This window comes from Andrographis paniculata, unplaced genomic scaffold, assembly GCF_009805555.1.
Source record: "Andrographis paniculata isolate CXL003 unplaced genomic scaffold, ASM980555v1 Contig52END, whole genome shotgun sequence".
NCBI lineage: Eukaryota > Viridiplantae > Streptophyta > Magnoliopsida > Lamiales > Acanthaceae > Andrographis > Andrographis paniculata.
This window is the reverse complement of record NW_026137587.1, coordinates 6,972,746-6,997,433: the sequence shown is the minus strand read 5'-3', so window position 1 is coordinate 6,997,433 and position 24,688 is coordinate 6,972,746. Positions and strand designations below refer to the sequence as shown.

Below are 24,688 nucleotides of genomic sequence, written 5' to 3'. Positions count from 1 at the left end.
ATTTATATATGAGATGGGCCCTTTAGCAATTTCAATATTGGTGAATAATTATATGAATAGTATTACCAAAAATACTACCTTAAAAATTAAATACTATAGGCTAGTGACTTGCTAGAGATATTAAAATAATAATTCAAAAAGAAAAACCCATAAATATATGATGGTGATGATTTTATTCAATATATATAAAATATAAGCATTGAAAGAAAGCGGCAAAACGTATTGAATACATTAATTAGATGGCAACGGTAGATGAAGTCTTTTATGACATATGGCTTCCATTATTGCCTTTGTTCTTGTGTATATATATATATATAAACAAACACTAATCTTTCTAATAAAGTAAATTATAAGTATACAGTAAATTATATATTGACTTTTTTTAAAAGTACTGTGTAATTTATATGTCACAAAATTGAAAAGGTTGAATGAATAAATTTAATTAAATTAATCATGAAAAAATTACCCAAATATATATATATATATATAATTGACAATTTCATTTCAAAGTTAAGTGAGTTGGATTATTTTTATTGGTTGGACGGAACTACGAAGAATAATGAGTGAGTAGAGATTTTAACCTGCCTTTGAATAGCTTTGGTTTCGACATTAATTAATGTCGAGTTACCTCACTTCTAAAAATATATTTGAATACCATTTTTTTAAAGACTATAAATATCTGAATCACCCATTAATATTGAATTTAGAGTGTGTTTCTTTGGATTTAAATTTAATTTTTTTTATTTGAATTTTATTAAGTATCTGTCTCTTTCAGTTTAATTTGAAAAAAATTAATTTAAATTTTATATTAAAATAATATTTAATATAATACTTTATAAGATAGAAAAATTGTAGTCCTGTCCCGACTAATTAAACTAAAAAAAGTAGATCATTATTTATTAAAATAAAAACAATAAATTTAAGAGTACATAAAAAACACACCTCCTAAATTATTGAGCACGAGCACAGATTATGTACTTTATAAAAAATTTGTAAAAAAATACAAAATTCAAATACTAAGAAAAATTATACCAAAGAAAACACATAAAAAGGACTTTGTACAGACCAGACCATGAAGCAAGAAACAAAACTACTTCAGCTGCAGGCACACGTAAATTCGACAAATTAATTATTAATTAATTTTCATCATCTTCTTCTATCTCTTTAACCTCGCTTCAACACAATCACTACAATGGCAATAATCGCCAGCCCCACGACAGTCGATGCTTCAGCCACACCCACACTCACACCCACGCCATTGCTGCCTCCCCCAAACATTTTTGCAAAGAAATCCGAGAGACTGTTCATCATGTTAACCACTGTGCTCTTGATCTTGTCGAAAAAGCTGCCTCCAGATTTTCCATCCTCAGAACCACTTGTCCTCGATGCCTGATCGAACATGCTACTACTATCTGCAACCAACTTAGCAGTTGCTGAGCTGGTGTCGTCTGTGCCCACAAAACCTTCAAATATCTCAGTAAGTAAATGCTTGCTGCATATTTGCCACAGGAGAGTTGGGTTTAGCAAGAAAGAAAGAGATCTTACGTACATGATTGCTGCGACTGCAGAAACCCCTGGAGCTCCGGGTTTTGGAGCACAGCGTTCCAGACATTTGGATCACAGGCAACTGAAGCAACGACATTCTACCGCATGCAGGCAAGGGTTGAATATCAATACACACATTATTACAATTAATACAAGAGAAATGTGGTTCCGAAAGATAAACTAACTTTAAAAATACCCATGGAGCTATCTATCCGAAATTCCAAATCTACAAACACATCAACTTTAATGATCACACATTTGTAAGATAAATACTTCTTATTGATGCATGAAAAATGTTGGCGACCAGTCCAATGAAAAGAATAACCCAGCCATATTAGATTTCTGTCAGTATAGGCCTAAGAATAAAACAATAGGGAAGGAATTATAAGGATATTAACGACATAGCAGGAAACATGAAAATTCTTGGCAACCAGTTCAATGAATAAAGTTGTATCGAATTGTTAGAACATATGAAGTTTAGACCAGGCAGTCACGAGCAAGATCAAAGTGCTAGTACAGCAAATGGGATTTACTGCTAATTTACAGGTTGATGTGGGTTTTACTTTCTACAACCTTGTTGGCTACCCATATCCACCCTTCTCTAAATTGGCCTCTGTGTGTAGATATATACACACAAACACACACACACACACACACACACACACACACGTATACACCTGTATTTATGCATAAATCTACAAATTTGAAAATACATAGGTCCTAAAATAAACTACATACAATTGATTATAGTGTGTGTATTTTAATCTTTAGGTATTTAGAATACTCCCAATGTTATTTCAATCGAATGTACAAAATGGGTGCCCGGTGGATTAGGAATTAAACCAGGCTACTAGAGTTACATCCCTACCTACATACACCAAATGAAATAATTTCTAAAAGCCATCAATTTCTTGAGCAATTTAGACAGTAAAATTTACTTAAATTTCATGGAAATGTGAAGAGGTAACACTTGAGATGATCAGATTTCTGAGCAAGTAAAAAACCTGGGCCACAGGGTTTTCCTTTAGGAACTTAAAGGCCATAAGAGTGGACGACGGCACTGCAGATGCAATTCCAATCTCAGTACCAACATATCCTTTGGCTTCTACCATCTGTGAATTTGAGAGGTCTGCAACAACTGAACCCGTGGATGCAGATGAAAAAAATGTCCTGGAAATAACGATATTTGATAGAATTTCAGTACATACAGAAACTACCAATTGAAGAGCTGAATATAGAATTGCTCATATCTTCAGAAAAATAGGCGAAAATCATAAAATACCAGCGGGGTGGGGGATGGAGCGGAAGAACTGAGGCAAACATAGCATGGTTGATTAAGATTCCATATGAAATGCTTGAATATTTAACAAATGAACGAATAAATTACTTCTCGAGAGCCACCGAGAGTTCGGCAGTGGCCTCTTTGGCTTCCTGCAGCGTCGGAGCGGCGCCAAACACAACCCTAGGCATCGAAGCACAGGCCACAAAGTCGCCATCCCCATCGGCAAACACCCAATCGTCGACCGCTGAGGCAGTCCTCTGCTCGCTACCTTCCACATTCGATGCCACAAGCTTCACTTCCTCCGCCGTAGAGGCCGCGGGACGGAGAGAAGCTGCTCTTCGGGATACCTGAAAGTGGTCCCCGGCGACACTGCGGATGCCGCCGGAAGGCACCCCGAACCCCGCCACCTTCGACGCGGCCCTGATCACTCCACCGCCCATGATTCCGGATAGAAAAGATTGGATTCTGCAGATGAACCCCAGATCGATTTTGCTTCGAATTTGGGGAATTTATTAGCGTTAGGGTTTGTAGAAAGAGGCTTGATTTTAGGAATTACAGTATCTTGGATGAGGCGGCAAATGGAAGGGCACGAGACTGGCACGTGTCATATTCTGCTTCGCTTAACGATGAAGTCTGCAAATTGGGCCGTTAAAAGCCCACCCGAATTTCAGGGAAGGATTGATCCCATCATCCCAAGTATTTAAAATAAAATAACTACTAATCACAATAAATGATGCATTTTAATCTAAAATAAAGTTTTGGTCATTTAAATTTTAAATTAAGAGTAGATATTGATTCATTCATTCCACATAATTGTCATGTGGTTCTGTATATAAAATTGAATAAAAAAGGCGTGGACGGCAGGATTCGAACCTGCGCGGGCAGAGCCCACATGATTTCTAGTCATGCCCGATAACCACTCCGGCACGTCCACCTCTATGATTATTAATTTATATAAAATATATTTATTTATGTTAGATCAAAAGAAAACCTTGCAAGTGGAATATTCAACTTTCTTTTAAAAGAAATCGTTCTCATTTTATTAAATTTTTTCGAGTTTTGGTTTTTATTTTTAGTTTATGTTTTGTATATTTACTTTTTGTTTAATAAAAAGTAAATTATGAGTTTGTTTGTTAGTAATTTAGTTTGAAAGTTTTTTTTATGAGGTGTAAAAAATCGACATACTCCACAATTTTAATTAAGATAACTTGATTAGGTTAACATACTCCACAATTTTAATACAATGACATACTTTCAAGTAGCATTTAAAAATATATTATTCAATATCATACATGAAAATTCTGATAATATTACTAAAATAACAACAAATTTACTTTTTAATATAAATGCTTATATATACAAAATATCAAACTAAATTGACAATACATATTAAATGATCTTTTAAAAACAAAATAATAGATTAACTCGGTAAAGCCATTTGAATTTGAAACACAGGAAGGGAGGATCCGATCCACCCAAAACAGTAGTACGTAGCTGTTGACTTCTAGTACAAAGTTGAGGAAAGCAGCAGTAGCAGTAGTACTACTACATATCATCAAAGTACAACAGCACGAAGCAGTGTCCGTGTCAGAAGAAGAACAATGATAGTACAATGCTAAAATGCAGGCAGGCATCTGCAGTACTTCTGCGCATATATATATATATATATATATATCAAAGAGCAATGAGCAAAACCAAAAAGGTAATGCAGCCTGCAGATTGAAAGCTTAAAAACCTCATTGAGTGCAGCGTTGATGATGATGACGATGATAATGGTGGTTGATTTTGATTCTCTTCTTTGCATCATCATCAATGCTGCATTCAATTACGTTTTTAAATGCTTCCGACAGCTCCGACCAAGTTAGCAAGTATTTCAAAATTTCCACCTTCATTTTTGCTAAGAAATTTCGAAACAGGGATCTGATGGATCTTCTCTCAATCATCTAATAATCGTATCATTTGTGATATTTGCAAATTTGTACTGTCTCTAAGCAGTACTAAGTAAATGATTCTCTATCATGTATTATTATTATTATTATTATTATTTTTATTTCATCGTGTAAAAACAGAAAAAATGGCGAAACCAGAAAACCTTTAGGGAGCCATGATGCCTTCAATGGTGTAGAAGAGAGAATCCACCCAATCCACTTTGAAAAGCAACGTTTGCAAGGTGTGCATCACGTCGTAATCTGGATCGAGCTTCCGTTGCCATCCCTGCATGATACGAGAAAAGGAGAAGTGCATCAATGTTTCGAGCAGAATCGATCCTTGCAAGTAAGTTGTAATAAAACATCGAAAAGTCTGTAATGAAGGCAGAATTAATCAATATAATGATGGAGGGAAGGCCGTGATCATTCATGTTATGGCATTCACTTGATCCACATCAATTTCCAGAAGCTGAGATTGAGATTGAGATTGAGATCCAGAGTACACCTCCAACACCATGGTGGTAACAATCACGGTGCAAATATTGCCATCGATGTTGACTCTGTGACGCCTAACTTGCTCGAGCATTTGCTGCATGCAATCAGCAGGATGAACGATTTCGCCTTCATCAGAACCCCAAAACCTGAAGGTATCTTCCACTTCCTGTGCACATGAATTTTTCATATGGATTCAGAATGGAAAGATTGATCACATGATGATTCAGAGACAGAAACCTCATATTGAAATAGGAATGAAACTATTAGCAAAATATCTTGTGAAGAGCACAAAGATAATGTGCAAACAATGAATTACTATAACAACACACCATAAGTAGGACTTCTTGTGTTCTCAAGCTATTTTGTTCTATAACATATCCACATTCCCATCTAATTGATTGTGTTCATCGTATTGTTTCGGTTCACATTGTTGACGGTGCATCGTTAAATAATGATCAAACACATGCTTATGAAACAGCAAACATTTTTCATGAACATGAATTAAGCAGTAGGCAGACAGAAACTTGCCTGAACGAACTCCTCCGGAAACGGGCAGCTTTGTTTGTTAGACAATTTCAGCGTGCACTCAGCAGCCGTGCGGCCATCACGAAGTGCCACAGCCTTGAAGAATTCCACCAGATTGTCTCGATCTTTTTTAGTAAGTTCAGCAGTCATACCCACATCTAGGAAGACAACATGGGGCTTTGATTTGAACAGAGAGTTTCCTGAAGTTTTGCTCTGTTTTTCCCGGACAAGAATGTTTCCGGGATGCATATCTGCGTGGATGAAGTTGTCCACCTGATTAACATAAACTCAGAAACTTAGTTCAGAATGTAGGTGTAAATAAGAAAAACAGTAGATCATGTATAACATTATTCATCCAAAATCAGGGTGTGTTTACATGTAAATTGTAAAACTAACTGATCCTTCGTAATGCCAATTACATCGTCTCGCATGTGATAAGAAGAATTTGATAAAACTTAGGATCAAGTCCAGAAGAATTTGATAAAACTTAGGATCAAGTCCAGAAGAATTTGATAAAACTTAGGATCAAGTCCAGGAGAAAAATGTCTAGTCATCATGATTGACGGGATTTCTTGTAATTTGAAAACAACATTGACCAACCCTTTCTTTTGCAAAGCACGAAAATGAAGCATATATGTTGTATCAAATTTAGCTACAGCAAGCATGAAGTCACAAACCATACCAGAAGCATCTTTAGGAGTGCATGAGTCCCTATATGAGCCAGTGTGGTCCTCATTTGTTCGTGTGCTTCGAGCTTGTCGATGTAATGTAGGATATTTTCTCCATGCTCATAAGTTTCCACTAGAACAGCAGGATGTACCAAAGGATATAGAGGCTTCGGAAAAGAGACATCCTTCCAACTACGGAAATTGTAGATGAATCTGCTCAAATTAGCTGCCTCCCTTGCAAGATCTACTTGAGACATCATGAAAACAGCAAACTGTTGTAGGCTTTCATCCAATCTTAACCATTTAAATGCTGGGATGTAATTCGAAAGTTTTGCAAATACATTGATCAACATAAAATCTCTACGGATTGCCTCTGCGACGCCTGGATGCCTGACTTTTACAGCAACAAGAATAGGCTTAGTCCGCTGTCGAGGATATTTAGATTTCAGAGTTGCTTGATGAATCTGAGCTATACTTCCAGATGCAACAGGTTCCTCTTCGAACTTTTCAAAAATGTCAGTGAGCTTGCGGCCAAATGCCTTTTCAACAGTGTATTTTGTATAGCTATAGCTATGAGCTGGTGCTTTCGTGTGAAGCTCAGAAAGCTCATTGCACAGATCATTTGGGAACAAATCAGGCCTTGCTGCAGCCCATTGACCCCATTTTATAAAAGCTGGACCAGCTTTTTCCAATGTTACACGGACAATTTGAAGCCACGACGTCCTGAACTCGAATCCAAGTGAATCAGCAAAAGGAGCCATCAATATGCAAGGAGAAAACAAAATCGCCAAATATATAGCTCTCAGAACAAGGATCAGTGCCTCTAAAAGAGAAAACACAACTGAAGTCATGTAAATATGCCCGTCCTGCGCACACGAGTAGATAGTATCCTTTGTAGGTAGATACTCTGCCTGAGCAAAACCTCTTTGGTTCCATGCTAGCTCTCCAACAATGAAGGCTACAAGGCCAGGTGCTACCAAATGCGATCGAGATAGTGCAAGGCTTACCGCACATGCTACCCTACTTATGGGTGGCAAAAATGATCCATTGTATGAACATATTTCGTATAGGCGTCTCCAAGCAATTTGGGCATGGTGGGAAAGCCTGTAATTCTTATATGGTAACTGACTCCCTCTCCGCACAAGACTTAAAGAAAATTTCCCTTTAAGTTCATCCAATATAAGCCTAGTAAACCGTCCATGGGGAATATTGGTGTGTGAGTGAAGTTGGCGTGCTAAGTAAAAGAATCCAACTGGAGGTAATCTCCTACCATGGTTTATCTCATGACACCGTGTCCTTGCACTTGGGATGAGGGATTCAGCAATCTGCCTAATACGGCCAGTTGTTATAAATCTGCACATATTTGGAATAATGTCAGACAAATGATGCATACACATTTCATGAAATCCCTAATATTTGGAACATGTGCTGTGAATGCTATCGAAAATTGATCGAATCTCGGAGAAGCGAGTTGAACTACGCAAGTTTCGATAAATATTTCTGCACCTAAAACTCAATTTGCATATCAATTTCACAATTAGCATAGCCGTACGATATATCATGAAACAAATTTTCATGGTTTGTGGATTGCAGCTTAACTTCCTAGCACTAAGAATAAACAATAAAAAGCAATCGTAACAAATTGGTGATACGAGATCAAAGGAGCGCGAGCAGTGACCTCGAGATGGCCATGGGAATCTGTAGGAACCGGGTGAATGACGCGCCGATAGTCACAGCCACGGGAAGGCATTTTCCCAATAGATCACGACGAGATATTCGTGAATTGATGAGGCTCCGACGCAATTCGCATGGTGGTCAATGAGTTTCCGGCCTGTTAAACGCGAAATCGTGCGGCGGAGGGAGGGCGCTGGCGGATCGAATGTCCTTTCGGGGTGCTGCGGGTCAACTTTCGCCGTTTGGTCGAGGGTTACTTATACGGATGGATCCGATTATAGAATATGGGTGGGTCATGGATAAAGAGTTAGGATTCAAATAGATCCAAATTACCATTTGATTACTAAATTAAATTGCATCATCATGCATCCCTTAAAAAACCACACCTAAAATTAGTTATATTTTAATATCATTGACTCCTATCTTACACTGACTTGAAACTTTAGTTAGATCATAACTAATAACTTGAAATTTATAAAATTTACACAAAATCCACCAATATATATACATATGTATATTCAACTAATATATTGATATTTTCATCACCATACTTGAAGCCACAAATAACCACACAGTCTAGTTGTATTTAAATATGCTTTCCAAGTATTTTAAAGTTAGAATATTTTGGCAATATTAAGAGCTATATATAAATATATAATATAAATAAATATTAAATGTTTGCATAAAAATAATATATATATTTTTTTTATTTTTTTTTTTATGTAAACAAAGGCTATATAATCTGTTTAGATTTTTATATGGTGTACCATAGTTATATATGTACATTTTCAATTAGTTCTAATCATTTATGATTTGATTCATTATACTTTGTTACAAAATAGTAAAGTGTGTTTGTTTAGTATTTGTATCTTTTAAAACATTTTAAATTATAAAAATAAAATTTTATATTAAATTATTAATCTTTTAAATACATAATAATATATATTATATATATTGTATGAGAATGTATATATATATATATATTTTGTACTTAATAATATTAACAAATTGTGTAAAAACAAATATTGTGTGAATATATATCCATATAAATTATATTTAAAAATTTATTAATTTTTAAAAAATACATCATTTTTTTAACAAATATTATATCAAAATATTATTTAAATAAAATTAAAACTAAACATTTTTTCAAATTATATATAAAAAAAAAAAAAAAAAAAAAAACTAAAACATGAGTATTATACTGGGCCCGGGCCAATTCAGATAAGCAACCGCATTGGCCCTAACTTGAAGGCGGCCCGAGCCCAGCCCGCTAGTTACCGGCTAGCTTTTCATCGTCCCCGCGCTGACACATATCCGTTAAAATGATCAAATTCCTTCTAGAATGTATGCATTGGACGCCGGTCCCCATACCCATACATTCTTTGGAATACAGACGACCCCAACCGCTCCACTTTCCACCATTCTAATTGCCGAAGACTTTGAGAAAATCTCAATCACGCAACCTGGCACCGAAGGAAGATTTTGAGCGTGTCACTGTCGATTCCTGCCTTTTTTGTCGTCCGTTGAATTGTTGGTTGGGTAAAGTATCATTTTCTGCATTTTGTGATGTTACTTCTCGCTATAAATTTGCTTTCCAGTTATTGATTCGGATACCGCGACTCCGACTGAGAGGAATGGGTTTCATAAGCAGGATTTCGGCGCAATCAGCCAGTACTGCCGCTAAGGTAGCGGCGGGATCGCAGATGATGGCTAAAGTGCTGAAGCAGTCGGTGCATAGTTATTTCAGTAACAAGTGAGTGCTCTTTCAGATAATCGGTGCATTTTGTTAGTTTCCGCGTTTTGCTTTGTGAGTGGATATACTTTGTTTGGAATCGTAGAATAGTTGTTCTAAAGCATATGTATAGATCTCCTATTTCGCTATGGATTTTTTTGTTTTTTTTTTCAATGAGTTGCCGATTATTCAGACTTTTTTATAATGTGGTCAGTTGATCTGCAGATATTTTCCAAATTTACAATAATCGAACTAGGTTATATTGTTTCGAATTATCATCAGCAATCAGAAATGTTCATTGTTTGATATCTTTATTATAACATTTCAGTCAAGAAGCTGAGGGTTTTGATTTAGATAAGGTTGAAATTCTGAAGGAGTACTACATTCCTGATTACATACTTATTCCCGAATCAGTATCTAAAGAAGGTTGGTGTGAGGTTCCATCTTGTCCAGTGATTGTGTTCATTAATTCAAAGAGTGGGGGGCAATTGGGTGGTGAACTTCTGCTAACATGCCGTAACCTACTGAACAAAAATCAGGTTTGTGTATTGTTTTTGCTTCATTCAATTGAGGGGGATAACATGATAGACTGAAACAAAAACCACAGTGTTGGAAACTTTGAGCTATGTCTCTGTTTTTCCAGGTGTTTGATCTTGGAGAAAAGGCCCCCGACAAGGTGCTCTACCAACTTTATTTCAATTTGGAGAAGCATAAACGGAATGGAGACAATTTGGCTTATGAAATTCAGAAAAGATTGCGCATTATTGTGAGTTGAGCAGTGTCCTTGGTCCTCGCTTAACTAGACAAGACCTTGGAAAACTTAATGATTCAACTGTGGTACTGTTAAATTGTTTACACTTCTGTCTGTTTTAGGTTGCTGGTGGGGATGGAACAGCTGGATGGCTGCTTGGAGTGGTGTCCGATCTTAAATTGGCACATCCACCTCCCATTGCTACAATGCCGCTAGGGACAGGGAACAATCTCCCATTTTCCTTTGGCTGGGTGAGATTCTACCTGATGAATGACTTTTTCCTAAGTTCAAATCCTTCCATTTTTTCAGGAACAATTGATGTCATGAAACGATCAAAAGCCTCATTACTCTCAGAACTAGCAAGTGTCCTATAGGCACTATTTAATCATCCTGGACTAATTTCGAATGGATTTTCTAAGTGAACTTTTGACCATCAAGACTTTTTGCATTTCTGTCTGTTGCTTATCTTCCCATCTCCTAGCTACCACAGTATGATAGCATTGGCACGGAAGCTTTGGAACATTCCAATTTTCGATATTTGTCGATAAATTATTCTTTATATTTCACTGAACTCTCCTTGTCTGTTTTCCACCTAAAAATTTCATTCAACATAATTTCTAGGTCTTGATTTATTTGTAATATAATTTGCTTAATTACGTAAGGGGAAAAGAAATCCTGGCACAGACTATCACTCAGTGAAGGCATTTTTGAGACATGTGAAGAATGCAAAAGAAATGAAAATCGACAGGTAGATTATCATCTTAAAAGTCCAGTTTTCTCCTGCCTTAATATATTCTCAGACAATCATGCTTGCCGATAGAAATGCTGAAAACTACCATAGTATTCTTTATTTATATATTCTAGGAATCACAACCTTAATATTGTCACGACTTTTATATTCTCACAAATTTGTGTTGAAAATTGACCAAAACATTGCTGGAGATTTGCGGCAAAAGCTTGAGAAAATTCAAAAAGTTAATTGTTTAATTTGTTTGTACTAAATGATTTGCCTCCTTCAATGTTTGTTCTCTAGCTTTCAGTGTTTGTCTAAGTGCAACTTGGTTCTCACGATTTTATGTTCAGCTGGCACTTTCTCATGCGGATGAGGTCTCCGAGAGAAGGTTCATGTGATCCTATTACACCTCTTGATCTGCCACTCTCGTTGCATGCTTTTACCCATATCCTGCCAACAGATGAAACGAATGAGGTATCATAACTTATCATCATCATTACTTGTCTCTGCTTCACAATCTCCACTTGTATATAGCTGGACACTGTGTCGATATATTACTCACTCACTCAATTGCTTTGCTTCATGATGATTCTCAGTCACATAATGCCAGAAGAACTAATGATTTGTAAACGGAACATTAGGAATGAAATTTATTAATCCTGTTTCTTGATTCTCCACTCCACATGCCTCAAGCAAGCTGATCATAGTTATTCATGCATCAGGGAGGACACCACAAATTTCGTGGGGGATTTTGGAATTATTTTAGTATGGGTGAGTTATTTCTTTCCAAACATGATCCTGCCGAATCATTTTACAGTATCTCCTTTCATTGCACAAATTCATTCAAGCTGGAGGAAGCACTGAGCATTACTGTTTTTCCATTTATTTAAGAAACACGTTTCCTGTTCAATTTGTTTTTCGCAGGTATGGATGCCCAAGTTTCCTATGCATTTCACTTGGAGCGGAAGCTGCATCCAGAAAAATTTAAAAATCAATTAGTCAATCAGGTAATGCACAAACATTCCTATGAAGTGAAGAAATAAATTTCTCTCTTTGTCAAGCAATTGCTACTTACTGAAATACCTGACTACACTTTCCGTGCCATCTCAAAATTCTTTTTTGTAACTATTCTTGATTTGTTAGGGTGCATATGCAAAGCTTAGCTGTAAGCAAGGGTGGTTTTGTGCATCCCTGTCGCATCCATCTTCAAGGTTAGATTACCTACAATTCTTGTGTCTTCTATTATGAATTCTCCTAATATTCAACTTGCCAAAAAGAGTGTTCGGCGTAAATATAACAAGGATGCTGTCGATGCAACATGCATTAGATTTCATCTTTCTCAACTCCCATCTCCATTCCCTATATTTCGATGCAAGCCCGACACAAAAGTGAAACAATGATGCATGGAAATGTTCCCTATGAAATTATTGGGAATGGAAAGGCTTCGCTCGTCTCTTGGTACCTATAATGAAGATGACCATGATTCTAATCTTCATCATTTTTCATATTTTCGTTTGCAGAAACATTGCGAATCTGGCAAGAGTTAAAATCATGAAAAAGCCTGGTGAGTGGATAGACCTTCACATACCACAAAGGTAAATCGATCAAATCCTATCATATAATATCACGATTCCTCCGGGCAGGCAATTCTTTCTCTTATGATCCTTTTTTCTATATGAATGCAGCATCAGGTCCATTGTTTGCCTTAACTTGCCTAGTTTCTCAGGTGGTCTTAATCCTTGGGGAACCCCTACCAAGCAGAAGCTTCATTCGGTCAGTATTCAATCCGTCATAAAAATCACACCCCTAAATGAATAGTCCCGATACTCGGAACGCTAATATATCTCCCTTCCAACTCCAACAGAGGGATCTAACTCCACCATATGTCGATGATGGATTTCTAGAGGTTGTCGGTTTCCGAGATGCATGGCATGGACTTATCTTGTTTGCTCCAAATGGCCACGGCACTCGCCTTGCGCAGGTAACTCGTAGGAGCCACGCAAGCAAAGTGTCGCGTAAAATATTAACAACAACATAACATATCATCCGTCGTGTAGGCAAACAGGATTCGATTCGAGTTCCAGAAGGGGGCTGCCGACCACGTCTTCATGCGAATGGACGGGGAGCCATGGAAGCAGCCCCTTCCTGCCGACGACTCAGTAGGAGTAGTGATCGAAATCTCCCACTTCGGCCAAGCCAGCATACTCGCAAACACACCGTGCCCGGCCCGAAGCATCGCCAATGCACCACCCTCACCCAACCCCAACTCATCGGAAATCGACTATAGCAGCAGCATGAGGATGGAGAATGAGGAAGAACACAGAAAGTTAGGAGCAGCGGATACTTTTAGGTTACCAGATGACTTCTTCCACATTGAGCAGCTCAGTTAGAGTTGATAACTGATATACATTACATACGAACTTACCAAAGTCTGATGCTGTGTTACTTTACTTACATGTTGCGTGTGTATACATATATATATATATATATATATATATGTTGGTTATTTGTTTTGGCTGTTTAGTTGAACTTTCGCTGCTGGGATTAGGGTGAGAGAGTATTGATATCTAATTTTGAAATATGCCAACTAGGCTAAATAATTTAAGAATAGTTACTTAAATTAAAAGTAACAATTGCGGGGATAGCTCAGTTGGGAGAGCGTCAGACTGAAGATCTGAAGGTCGCGTGTTCGATCCACGCTCACCGCATTCTTTTATAGATTTTTCCTACTTTCGGTTTTGGGCCTCTGTTAGAGATTTGGGTCTATTTTGGGCTTTCATTGTTTATTTGGGTCTATTTTGGGCTTTCATGCTTTATTTGGGCCTTTCTCCATCATTCCGTATGTTATGTAAAAAAGTTGTGAGATTCAAAAAATGACCAATACATACACGTGCATATAATTTATATGTACACACATATAAAGATAAATAAAGTTACGTACATGTAATATAAATATAAAGAAATACAGTAGATAGGTATGTATGTATGTATGTATTTCGGATCCATGATATAATATGAAGCTTTGTACCTCTTCCATGTTTCTGACTCTCTCTAATTACACACTAAGCCATGTCCTGAACTGAAGCAGCTTCTTCACCAGGAATATAGCAGCAACTACTATCACACAACGCTATCAACAAAATTTATATATACATACATAACACGCAGATATAGACATTGAGAGTTCATGGAGTGCAAGAAAACTCAGGCCCATCAAAATGATCTCATCACCGCCACCACCGCACATTGGCAGAAGTACCTCATATGGTACCATTGCTCGCGTCGTATCATCTTCGTCGTCATCACGTTGCTAATATTTTCTACTTCTTCTTCCCCCACCACTTGCGCCGATGTTTCTCGGTTTCAGCCTGCCCCGTTCTGTGCACTCTCGCCTTCGCCTCCTTCAACCGAATCTTGTAGTCCTTTTTCCATGCCTCGAACCGGTGTTTCAGTCTCCGCAATTCATCAACAGGGTTTGCTCCAAGGGACTGCCCTGTCTTCGTCTCTACAATCGTCACAGCTTGCTCGTCGAAGTTTTGTCTCGTTTGCTCGAACTCCCTCAGCAGATTGCCAACAGGGTTTGAAACTCCATTTGCATCCCGAATTGGCAAGTCCTCTACGCCGTTGCTGAACAATCTTGCAGGGGTGCAGCCTCCGGGCGTCTGAGTTCCCATAGACATGTCCTCCGAGTCATAATACTGAGGTGATTGGACTCCTCCATCGATCCTTCCTATCTTATTTTCTGTGCCCATATTCTTTTTTGTATTGGCTAAGTTCATCTGCAAAATGCCACAAAAGTGTAAGAACTATGAGGCTCAACATTCCCCTGTTCGGTGGCCATATTTTGTAGCTGCGAACTCTCTTGCTGTTCTGAAACATGCTAACAGATAAAACCGCTAATTGTGAAAATGTTTGCAGAAAGAGTGAACTCACTTGTAGAGATACCATCTGCTTTTGCCACATCTCCTCCATGGATTTCATTCTGTTCTCGTACTCAGACCACTTCACCGAATACTGTTTCATCTGCTCTCTCAGATCAGCGTTTTCCTTTTCCTTGTGTTCGAGTTCTGCTTGTGCCATCAGCATCTGTCTTTTGAGATCTTCAACAACTGAAGGTAAGGATTTGGGTGGCAGGTCCTGTTCGGAAAATAGAAGCAGAACTTAATTAGAAATACACATATGGTGAATCCAACAATCTGAAATGATGGGCAGAGACTTTGCAATGAAGAAGATAAACGATATAATCCATATCAAGAACAGAAAGGGCAAGACACATATATTTTGGGGTAAAAGTACTTGATATGTACCTTGACTTCAGAAACACTCCCATACGGTTTCGCTTGAGTAGAATTTGCTTTGTTTGGTTTACAATTGTGGCTAAAATGCCTTCGGGCCAACCATCCACGAATCACTGCATGAAAAAGCATAGTTGGATTAAGGAGGAAAGCTTCCAAATATTTGTTAAAAAAACAGTCGGTCAATAATACATTCTCTTTATGGCATAAATTAAGGCCTGATGTAATAATGTAATGTAACGAAATGAAAATATGGCCAAAGAAGGAACTTTACCGGACTGAATATGTACAATTGCGCTGTGCTTCTCCAAAATTCCATACTCCTTCCTTGTATTTTCACCACGAACATCTGCAGATAACAGTTTTTTATGATAATAATGTAATATAATTTGAGACATATGGGCCAGGACACTTAAATATACAAAATAACCATGCATATTTCAATTTAGATCATTTGATAATTAAAACATAACAAGTTCCATATAGCCAACAACTAAAAACAGAGTGCAAGTTGATCGTAATGGATTCAGAGAAATTACAGAGCATGAAAAGGTAATTTCTTTTAAAAAAACGTGGGGTGTTGACTATACAATTAATATCAAAACAGGTACTGGTCTTACATGATTGCAATGTTATTGCTGCTCCATTGAATTCATGGGATTCATGGCAGGTAGGATTACCCGGGAAAATCTTCTGCATCTCTTGAGCAGTTTGAAGGGCTTTTTTCCTGACATCTTCCAGGCCAACAATCTGTTTTCCAGTAACCCAATAATTGGGATTTTACAGTCTCCACAATTAATGCATGCCGATTATGTTATCATGTTTATAGATAAAGCGCAGTAAACATTTTGTATGCTTAAGAATGCTATAGATCTTTCCGAAAAAAAGAAAAAAGAATGCTATAGACATTTAAAAACATGCAAACACACCTGTCCAGCTCGGAAGTATAATCTTGTATAACCAACTTGGTAAGTTTCTGGAAGGATACCAAACTGCTGCAGAACAGCGATTGACATACTTAGGGGATCTTGAGAAGCCATGTGTTCTGGAAGTAGGAAGCCATACCTGAAAATCATTGCATTGCAAAGTATGACGGGAAAGTTTTTGTAACATCTAATCATTAAGAAGTTATTTACGAATCAGAAGTGAGATAAACATTTTCACCTTTTTCTGAATTCTTGATGAGTCATGGAGGTGGGGTATCCAAATCTTGAAAATCTAACAACTTCTAGAACTTGACAGCATCGAAGTTGCTGTAAAACATGATCTTTTTCGAACACCCCCGGAATCTGATTTCTATTTGGTTTTATACAACAAATGAAGTGTGGTTTTGTGTTTTCAAGATGCTGCATTAGTTTAAATAGCTGACCCTGCAGTCAAAGATGCATACAACATTTCAGAATTGATAGTTGCGTACGATTACAGAAGGTTTCGTCTAGTAAATACATCAGCAGGACACTGAGATGTCAATTATAAAAGGCAGAAATTCTTGAATTTTCTATGATAAAATGTACTTCCGAAATTTTTTCCTTCTATTTTTTTTTTCAGTATAAGCATCATTTACTGCAACAAGGTAAAGGAGGAGTATGGTGATGGCATAAAAGCAAGATCACCTTGAATTTTGTGGCAACATTCTGATTTTGAAAAGCAAGCATTCCTGGCTGCATCAACATATTTTCTGGATTCTGAGACTGTTTCAATAATGAAGAGGCAAAATGTTGAGGAATTCGGCCAGCACAAGATTGAAGAAGTTGAATAGTTTCAAAAGGCAATGAATCTCTATTCTTTTCCAAGAATTTCCCCATTTCGTAAAGAACCTGAAGTAAACAGGAAATATCAGCAGAGAAAATGTGTCAAACAACATCATGGGAGAGATTAATACAATTATATATGCATATATATATACAGATTATATGAGGCACAGCTTTAGCAAAAACAAATGCATTGCACTTGTAAATAATGCACAAAAGTATAACTATGCACATAGATGCTACATGTCTCCCTAGCATTTGCTAAATGTGAAGATTTTGTTCGGGCCTTTGCTCCATTGAGCCAAGCATGCTTTATATATGTGAGTAATATCCATATATGTATCATTAAGGTCCACATTTTGTTGATTGCAGTTATTCCATGAAATATAATAATGCAAATACTGCAACAAAAGTATACAACAAATATCCTGTGTTTCCTTTTGGACTTCTTGGTTCCATAAAAGAGCAACCACATGCAAAAGTGTGAAACTAACCTCTCCACCACAGTGGCGAATGGTGAATGTTCCACCTCTTTCAACTTTAAAGCAATTGTTGCCATTTAAGCACTGCTTAAGTTTACTGGCGAAGGTTAAATCCGTAGCCTTAGGGGAAGTGGATACTTCATCCAATAAAGATATCAGCCCATCAGGTTTCTGTTCAACCACAGCAATATATAATCATAAAAACATTATAATCTAAGAATGAGAAAGCAACCATAATTATTCCACACAACACGGGTAATGAACTAAGGATAAACTGGTTGAAGTTGAAGAAGAGACAGCAAAGTTTTATCGATGATATAAAATGTGCATCAAGTTTCTAAGACATGCGAAAACCACATGTTCTCAACACATAAAAACACATTCAACTATAAAATGAACATGCCAGACATGTATGCCTGGATAGAGGAAAGCTACACTCTACACTGAACAAACATCCAACAAAACACCACTTATCACAAATTTGGGTAAGTGATAGCGATTTAAGAAGTAAAGTACCTTCTCAAAGAGATCCACAATGTTCTGGTTGTCTTCAAAATCTACTTTTGTTGACTCAACTCCATCTAACTCGTACTCCTGAATCAAATTTTTTTTTTTGTTTCATCAGTATGCATAACATTTCAATCTGAAATGAGATATTCTAAAATGTGTCATGTATATCTTGCAGCCGTAGCAAGCTGCATTGAGTCAAATTCTTGTCAACATTGTTAGATGCAAAGAAGAATGGCAATATATATATATATATATAAACAGGGGAGGGGGGAGGCACAATGTAACTCTTTTCATGGAACATATAAGATGCTTACTTCTTGCTTGAGTTTGAAGAGATGTCGATTAAAATGCTGCCTGAGCCTCTCATTAGCATAATTTATGCAAAACTGTTCAAAACTATTTTTCTGGAGCCAAAAACCAAGATTAAATTAGAGAAAACTTGCACATCATATTACGAACCAGTAGAAAGTTTAACTGACTTTTACCTCACGTGATTCAAATCCGTAAATGTCTAAAATGGTTATGCTTCGACCAGTATCGTGTTTTCTGTTAGCCAGAGATGAATTGATTTCTTGTAGAAGCCAGTCAAATAAGTTTGCATAGATGAACTTTGCTAGTGCATCCCTTGCTTCAATTGCCTAAATGGTAGGAAAACAAAAAAAATAATAATAATTAGCATCAACTTGTACAGTGTTCGTCTTATTATGTGCTCATAGAAGTCACATATCATATCTGATGTTATGCTATGTGCCAAACATCTATGTTGTGTTTGCTTGTGAGTTTTTGAAAGTTTTTTCACTATTCCAAAAAAAAATATCAAATACTTATTTTTAATTTATTATATTACAAAAATTAAATTTTATAGTCAAAACATAACATTAATACACATTTATATCATATCAAACAATTTCAATTCAACAATTAATTCAAAACCCAAACCCAAAATCCACAACCACACACACCCCTAGTTTGCGAGTAGTTCTGAATAAGTTATTCAAGGATATAGAAAAGCTATGATTATATGAACCTGTTGTTGTGTCAGCCTTCTGGTGACCTTATCCTTTCCAGCTTGGATTTTCCGGGTTGACAGTGCAAGCATTAGTTCATTCTCACTGCAGCCTATCAAACTGGCAGCATTGCTAAGAGCTGAAAATAAAGAAATCACATCATTAACAGCATTGCTTACGGCAAGCATTATCTTCCGCACATAAGCATCAAGGGCTGTTTCTTCAGAAAGAAAATCACACAAACTGCACGCGAGAAAGGCGTGCCAAGGAAAACCTTTCAGTGCATAAATCAGAGCTCTCAAAGAAGTTTTCTCATTGTCTTTCTCACTGAACAACTGATATTAATGACTCAAATTTCAAATTTGTGAATTAAATGAATAACTGTCCTCCGTCGTAGATAATTTGTGTCAGCCTCCTTGCATTTTATCCCTTCTCACCCTCCTTGCCACTTAGGTAACAACCTCATACATGACCAGTTCCCCATAGTGTTACAGGTGTTCAAGGACAGTTCCCTAATAGATATTTTGAATTTGACAATAGTATCTTCATTAACAGAATATACTTGACAAAATACTCTTCTGCAGACCAAATGAATGAGAAACAACTGAAAGGGTATTGGTATATTGGAGCGCCAATTATTTAATCTAACAATGAAATATCATTCCTTCCACATATACCTGGATCAACATTCATGGAGAAAGATACACTTTAAATTCTGATAAACTAAAAGAATGCAAGTAATTCAAGCAACAAATCTAAATGTTCGTGAAATAAAGAACAGAAAAATAATGTGATGTAACCACCTATCCAGAAAACAAAACCGGAAAAGAATTTTCAAGACACAGATAACGATAAAAAAAGAAAAGAAGACACGGAATGGTGTATCAAAACATGGGGTACCTTCATCAGCAACAACTTCTACATGGTTTTGATTGTCAGTTACAAGAAAAGAGATGTTTCCCAACCACAGTATAGCTGCAACCATCTCAAAAACATGTTCCTGATCTTCTTTGCCAATTCGGAGAGTATACAATGCTTCCTAGAGACAGAAAAAACTAGGCCTTAGTATACCTTTGTGACAGAAACGGAAATGTGCAAAACAAATAAGAAGTTACATAAATCACTGTTTAATTTTAAGAACTTGCTGCCACAGCACAACTTCCTCACTCAACATTTATATCTCTTCAAATCCAACAGTGCGACCGATAGGGAAAAACATAAGGGTGGTGATGGGTATTCAGGGATAAACGATAATGGGAGTAAATTCTACGCACACAGAAAAGTGAACGTTGTTACATTACCACAAGCGTATGAAACTTCTGAGCATCGTCAATGTTGTGGATCTTCATGCAATCACTCTGATTGAGGTAGTTATAGTCAGAAGCCTTTTTTAACCTCAACCTACCTGCAAAAGAAACCATATGCTGCCTTATACAAGATTATAATCTTGCAATAAAAAAACCTGACAACTATTTCAACTTTTACAGAATTTCTGTCCAGGTTATATTGGACTCTAGCAAGGAGAATATTACAAGAGACCGATAAAATTTTTTATGCATATTAATTCACACTAAGATGAAAATATAAGGTGTTTCATGTGTAAAGTCACAAGAAAGATAATATACTAAACTTAAATGAGAACCAAGTCAAAAATTAAGTTCTCAAGGTAAGACTAAATTAGGAGAGAAAAAGAATGGTATAGGAAATGAAACTTCCAAAAATAGGGGAAAATCCGAAGGCAAACCTCGGAGATCTGAAGGAGCACCAGAGCAGAGCTGGTAGAAAATGTGGTAGGACCGCTCTCCTTGAGCCAATTGGACAACCCTAGACTGATGCAATGGATTTTGCTCTAAATTGTCAGACATAAAATAATAATAAAAGAAATAGGCAAGAAAATCGTAATTACTATCACTTTAGCCAATGCACTGACCTTTTCAAGGAGTACTGTACCATTAATCAGGAATTGAAGTTCAACATGAAAAAAAAAGGTTGAAACTATTCAGTATAGTACAACTGAAATAGAACACAACCAAACAGTACTCTCAAAGTCGGTATGAGCATGCTTACAGGTTTGCACTTTAGCTCCACATATATGCCCGGTTCCACTAAAGTAGACTTCAATTAACTTCCCCTGCACCAAACTTTGAATGGTAAACAACAATTCCTCGTAATAATTGGCAAAGACTGACATGTTCTATTGTTTAAATTAAAGGCACAATGAAAAATGCTCACAAATCTGCTGGAGTTATCATTTCTGGCTGTTTTCGCATTACCGAATGCCTCTAGTATACAGCTCATTTGCAAGATTTCAGATTCTATTGCATCACTGACTCCACTAAATGCCGTCAAACAGAGCAATGCAATCTTAGCTATTTCAGTCTTCCCAGAGCCACTCACTCCACTACAGTAAAAAAAAAAAAAAGAAAATTGAAATTCCGTCTCTCATCAAAAGATTATAATTCATAGCCAAAGCAGTGAAGTTAATGGTATAAATCACAAAAATAAAGAAAAGGCTATGGATCTGGTTTGGTAGAAAGGGGAAAGTAAACAATGAACAAACCTTACGATGATCGACTGATTTGTATTATCTGCAACACTCACAACAGATGCAGCAAGAGAAAAATGAGATCAGCAGTTCAACATAAAAAGACATATCAATGATAGTGAGTAATTATAAAATTATTTTAAGTATTTTTAAACACCTGTCATCATTTCATTGTATGCCGCATTAGCAATGGCATAAACATTAGGCATATCCACACTTTTATGCCTATAAGCTGCAACAAAGCCCTTCTTGTCCAGGTAGATATCTTTAAGAGGATTGACTGATACTAAAACTGGACCTGCTTTCGTCTAGGGCAAGTAGAGAAGAAAGTTTGTTAAAAGCCTGTGCTCAAAGAGTCAATCATACACAATTCTACCATTACCACTTACATATGGCATCTCTTGGGAATATCTATACTGAATATTGTGAATAACTGAAGGCTCATTGACATAACTAAGCTGCACAAGATCGTCCACTCCATCAAGGATGCTTGGATTGGTAGGCAATAGTTCTTGAGCGGGAACCGTCACAACCTATAATGATATCCAGTGAGTACATTAATATGCTCTAACAGTAAGTAAGTAAGTAGTGGAAATATTTAAAAACTATCTAACTAACACTTCCATCCGACAGCAAAACCGATGCTTTTTCTCCAGAAGTTGATTGGATATGCCCAGATCTCCAGAGGTCATCATGTAGTTGACACCAAACTGGAAGTTTCTGACAACATAAAACACTTAAGTTTAGTATCTGCTGGGAAATCTTACCTCGGCTGAAATTAAGTACCTAAGTTTAGTAATACAAAGCAACATGATTGTAGAAGGCAAAACCATAATTAGCATAATTCTAAAAAGTATATATATATATACACAAATGAATATATTAATAAAACAAATACTCAGGATAAATGCTACTCAGCTAGAAAATCTCCCTACACACACCAAGGGGGTCATAGAGGTAGATGTCTCTTATTTGTGTCAAAAGTTTGTATCGAATTTAGTTTTCTCAAACATGGAATTACAGTTTTTTTTCTACAATTTTGTTTTAGTAAATGCACAAACCTTATAATAAGTTGACTAAGTAGTATACTATTAATAGAATGAGACATATAACAGAAAAAATAATAACTGGAATGCTGACATAACATATATTAACTATAGAAGCTAAAGAAAAAAAGAGTTCCAATAAGCATAAAAATATTTTTAAGATTAATCCTATTTAAAATATATTGCTAACACTTGATGGTTAAAATGCCTTGGAAGGCACTGTAAAAAAAAAAAAAAAAAAAAAAAAAAAAAACAAGAAAAATTACGCACCAAGATAGCCAAGTTCACAGGCAAGAAACACAAGGAAAAAAAAAAAGTAACTTCAAGAACAATCTCCTCGTCTAATGTAAATTAATAGCAGAATGACAAAATTCCAATTGTAATACAAATTATGAAAATTATAAAATGTTCAGAACCAAGAATAGCAGCTATGATCTGATTCAGGCATTTCTAAAATTTTAAAATTAAGATAAAATTTACAGATTTTTATCAGAAATGTGTTTCTATAATTCAAAAAGTGATGAACATCGTGTAAAACAGAGGTATACCTCTTTGATGAAATATCCGACGATATCATCCCACTCGGAATCTCTCGACCTCAACGGAGATCTCGAGGCACAATTCTCGACCTCGCCATTGCCTCTAACCTCCGATCTCTGGTCTCCGTCTTCCTCATCAGAACCCACGTAAGGGGATTTCTTAGTTTCCTTCAATTTTTTAACCACCAAACCTCTCGCTCTCATTCCTTTCGGTTTCTCCTTCGTCTCATCACACTTCAACAAGCTCCGACCCGCCGTCGATTCGCCGGCTTCCAAGCTCGTCGGCAGCGGCCGCTTTGCCGACGGAAGGCGCGCTCGCGGAGTCGGCTTTGGCCGCGCCGGCAGAGCCGGCGGCATGTCCCCTGGCTTCTCCGTCTCGTCACTTCGCCGGAGACTCTCCAGCATTTCCTCCAAAGAGCTCCGAACTACCGGAGTCGGCGGCATCGTCATTGACAACATCTTCCTTCCCAAAACTTCCAACTCCAATCCCAAAATTACCACTGATTTTCAACAATACACCATTTCTCAACCCCCTCGAATCCTTCAATTGATCAAACCTAAAACCAATCAATCCTCGAACTCCTCCCCCCCGTGCCGTCCCCCACCTTCCCGATAACCAAAAACTGCTTCCAAACAGGCCAAACAAAATTCTAAAAAATCAAAATAAACAAATCCTTGCTTGGAACCAAAGCAGCCTCCAGACGCAAACCCAAATCTTCGACGAGATTGGCTACACGGCAAGGAACGGAACCTCGAAGAGATGCATTAATGGAAGAGAAGCCACTGAACAGATAGATAATTATTTGAACTCACATACAGAATTGAATTTTTCAAATAAATATATAAATAATTAAAACCGTTGAGATCCGACAAAGGAAAGAAGGAAACAATTATAATCAATAATTAATTAATTAATTTATTAATTAATATTTTCTTGAAATTTTAAATACAGAAATAATTTGGGAGTTTTATTAAAGAGAAGGCAAAAGAAGAATGTTCTTAAGATTTCTATTTGAAATGACGCATTTGCCCTCTCCCATTTGTGGATTCAATTTATTTCTAAAGATATTTATACAATATTTTTTTACCTCAAATTTAAATATATAAAATAAAATAGTGGTTGCAGTCTTTCTACGAGAAAAGAATTTTTGTGTGACTTGTCGAATTTATTTACACT

The 24,688-nt window shown here is 36.7% G+C and overlaps 4 protein-coding genes and 2 non-coding genes across 11 annotated transcripts; 2 read left to right on the top strand and 4 right to left on the bottom strand.

Annotated features, from left to right (window-relative positions):
- Positions 1 to 870: 870 nt before the first annotated feature.
- LOC127254865 (uncharacterized) lies at positions 871 to 3,404 on the bottom strand. Of its 2 annotated transcripts, none has more exons than XM_051280189.1 (4): positions 2,933 to 3,404; positions 2,550 to 2,715; positions 1,550 to 1,643; positions 871 to 1,448 (listed from the first exon to the last, which is right to left on the bottom strand). In XM_051280189.1, exons 1-4 carry the CDS (start codon positions 3,265 to 3,267, stop codon positions 1,165 to 1,167), a joined length of 879 nt encoding a protein of 292 aa, XP_051136146.1. In that variant the 5' UTR covers positions 3,268 to 3,404; the 3' UTR covers positions 871 to 1,164. The 2 variants fall into 2 exon arrangements, with proteins under 2 accessions (XP_051136146.1, XP_051136145.1); XM_051280188.1 differs by having other exon boundaries at positions 871 to 1,463; positions 2,933 to 3,402.
- Positions 3,405 to 3,679: 275 nt separating this feature from the next.
- TRNAS-AGA (transfer RNA serine (anticodon AGA)) lies at positions 3,680 to 3,761 on the bottom strand. Its single transcript has one exon. It is a non-coding gene; the product is annotated as a tRNA-Ser (tRNA).
- Positions 3,762 to 4,243: 482 nt separating this feature from the next.
- LOC127254731 (uncharacterized) lies at positions 4,244 to 8,352 on the bottom strand. 3 transcript variants are annotated; one of them, XM_051279985.1, is made up of 6 exons: positions 8,122 to 8,352; positions 6,458 to 7,796; positions 5,775 to 6,048; positions 5,201 to 5,412; positions 4,920 to 5,041; positions 4,244 to 4,472 (listed from the first exon to the last, which is right to left on the bottom strand). In XM_051279985.1, exons 1-5 carry the CDS (start codon positions 8,133 to 8,135, stop codon positions 4,922 to 4,924), a joined length of 1,959 nt encoding a protein of 652 aa, XP_051135942.1. In that variant the 5' UTR covers positions 8,136 to 8,352; the 3' UTR covers positions 4,244 to 4,472; positions 4,920 to 4,921. The 3 variants fall into 3 exon arrangements, with proteins under 3 accessions (XP_051135942.1, XP_051135945.1, XP_051135944.1); XM_051279988.1 differs by having other exon boundaries at positions 5,261 to 5,412; XM_051279987.1 differs by lacking the exon at positions 4,244 to 4,472 and having other exon boundaries at positions 4,479 to 5,041; positions 5,261 to 5,412.
- Positions 8,353 to 9,451: 1,099 nt separating this feature from the next.
- Positions 9,452 to 13,912, top strand: LOC127253957 (diacylglycerol kinase 1-like). Of its 2 annotated transcripts, XM_051278775.1 has the most exons (14): positions 9,452 to 9,659; positions 9,772 to 9,873; positions 10,181 to 10,391; positions 10,496 to 10,618; positions 10,726 to 10,854; positions 11,266 to 11,351; positions 11,687 to 11,810; positions 12,059 to 12,107; positions 12,261 to 12,343; positions 12,480 to 12,547; positions 12,857 to 12,931; positions 13,022 to 13,109; positions 13,201 to 13,317; positions 13,394 to 13,911. In XM_051278775.1, the coding sequence occupies exons 2-14, from the start codon at positions 9,824 to 9,826 to the stop codon at positions 13,724 to 13,726; spliced, it is 1,536 nt and encodes a 511-aa protein (XP_051134732.1). In that variant the 5' UTR covers positions 9,452 to 9,659; positions 9,772 to 9,823; the 3' UTR covers positions 13,727 to 13,911. The 2 variants fall into 2 exon arrangements, with proteins under 2 accessions (XP_051134732.1, XP_051134731.1); XM_051278774.1 differs by lacking the exon at positions 9,452 to 9,659 and having other exon boundaries at positions 9,740 to 9,873; positions 13,394 to 13,912.
- Positions 13,913 to 13,971: 59 nt separating this feature from the next.
- TRNAF-GAA (transfer RNA phenylalanine (anticodon GAA)) lies at positions 13,972 to 14,044 on the top strand. Its single transcript has one exon. It is a non-coding gene; the product is annotated as a tRNA-Phe (tRNA).
- A 183-nt stretch (positions 14,045 to 14,227) lies between these two features.
- Positions 14,228 to 24,344, bottom strand: LOC127254692 (myosin-2-like). 2 transcript variants are annotated; one of them, XM_051279935.1, is made up of 24 exons: positions 23,521 to 24,344; positions 22,545 to 22,646; positions 22,316 to 22,459; positions 22,084 to 22,234; positions 21,942 to 21,969; positions 21,614 to 21,782; positions 21,449 to 21,512; positions 21,288 to 21,325; positions 21,126 to 21,210; positions 20,683 to 20,786; positions 20,282 to 20,420; positions 19,402 to 19,520; positions 18,860 to 19,012; positions 18,689 to 18,778; positions 18,381 to 18,458; positions 17,877 to 18,035; positions 17,245 to 17,448; positions 16,796 to 17,001; positions 16,561 to 16,696; positions 16,252 to 16,381; positions 15,906 to 15,980; positions 15,644 to 15,747; positions 15,270 to 15,473; positions 14,228 to 15,115 (listed from the first exon to the last, which is right to left on the bottom strand). In XM_051279935.1, the coding sequence occupies exons 1-24, from the start codon at positions 23,968 to 23,970 to the stop codon at positions 14,657 to 14,659; spliced, it is 3,591 nt and encodes a 1,196-aa protein (XP_051135892.1). In that variant the 5' UTR covers positions 23,971 to 24,344; the 3' UTR covers positions 14,228 to 14,656. The 2 variants fall into 2 exon arrangements, with proteins under 2 accessions (XP_051135892.1, XP_051135893.1); XM_051279936.1 differs by having other exon boundaries at positions 21,312 to 21,325.
- Positions 24,345 to 24,688: the final 344 nt, after the last annotated feature.

Excerpts from the sequence above, each read along its gene's own strand:
- LOC127254865 (XM_051280188.1), bottom strand. The coding sequence starts at position 3,267 with ATGGGCGGTGGAGTGATCAGGGCCGCGTCGAAGGTGGCGGGGTTCGGG. Across the intron at positions 1,644-2,549 it reads AGGAAAACCCTGTGGCCCAG|AATGTCGTTGCTTCAGTTGC; the intron begins GTTTTTTACTTG and ends TGCATGCGGTAG. Across the intron at positions 1,464-1,549 it reads TCTGCAGTCGCAGCAATCAT|GTTTTGTGGGCACAGACGAC; the intron begins GTACGTAAGATC and ends AGATATTTGAAG.
- LOC127254731 (XM_051279985.1), bottom strand. Across the intron at positions 5,413-5,774 it reads GGAGGAGTTCGTTCAGGCAA|TGGAAGATACCTTCAGGTTT; the intron begins GTTTCTGTCTGC and ends GTGCACAGGAAG. Across the intron at positions 5,042-5,200 it reads TGGAAATTGATGTGGATCAA|GGATGGCAACGGAAGCTCGA; the intron begins GTGAATGCCATA and ends CGTATCATGCAG.
- LOC127253957 (XM_051278774.1), top strand. The coding sequence starts at position 9,755 with ATGGGTTTCATAAGCAGGATTTCGGCGCAATCAGCCAGTACTGCCGCT. Across the intron at positions 12,344-12,479 it reads AAAATCAATTAGTCAATCAG|GGTGCATATGCAAAGCTTAG; the intron begins GTAATGCACAAA and ends TTGATTTGTTAG. Across the intron at positions 13,110-13,200 it reads CCAAGCAGAAGCTTCATTCG|AGGGATCTAACTCCACCATA; the intron begins GTCAGTATTCAA and ends CAACTCCAACAG.
- LOC127254692 (XM_051279935.1), bottom strand. The coding sequence starts at position 23,970 with ATGTTGTCAATGACGATGCCGCCGACTCCGGTAGTTCGGAGCTCTTTG. Across the intron at positions 16,697-16,795 it reads CATCAAGAATTCAGAAAAAG|GTATGGCTTCCTACTTCCAG; the intron begins GTGAAAATGTTT and ends AATGATTTTCAG. Across the intron at positions 15,116-15,269 it reads AGCAGATGGTATCTCTACAA|ATGAACTTAGCCAATACAAA; the intron begins GTGAGTTCACTC and ends GGCATTTTGCAG.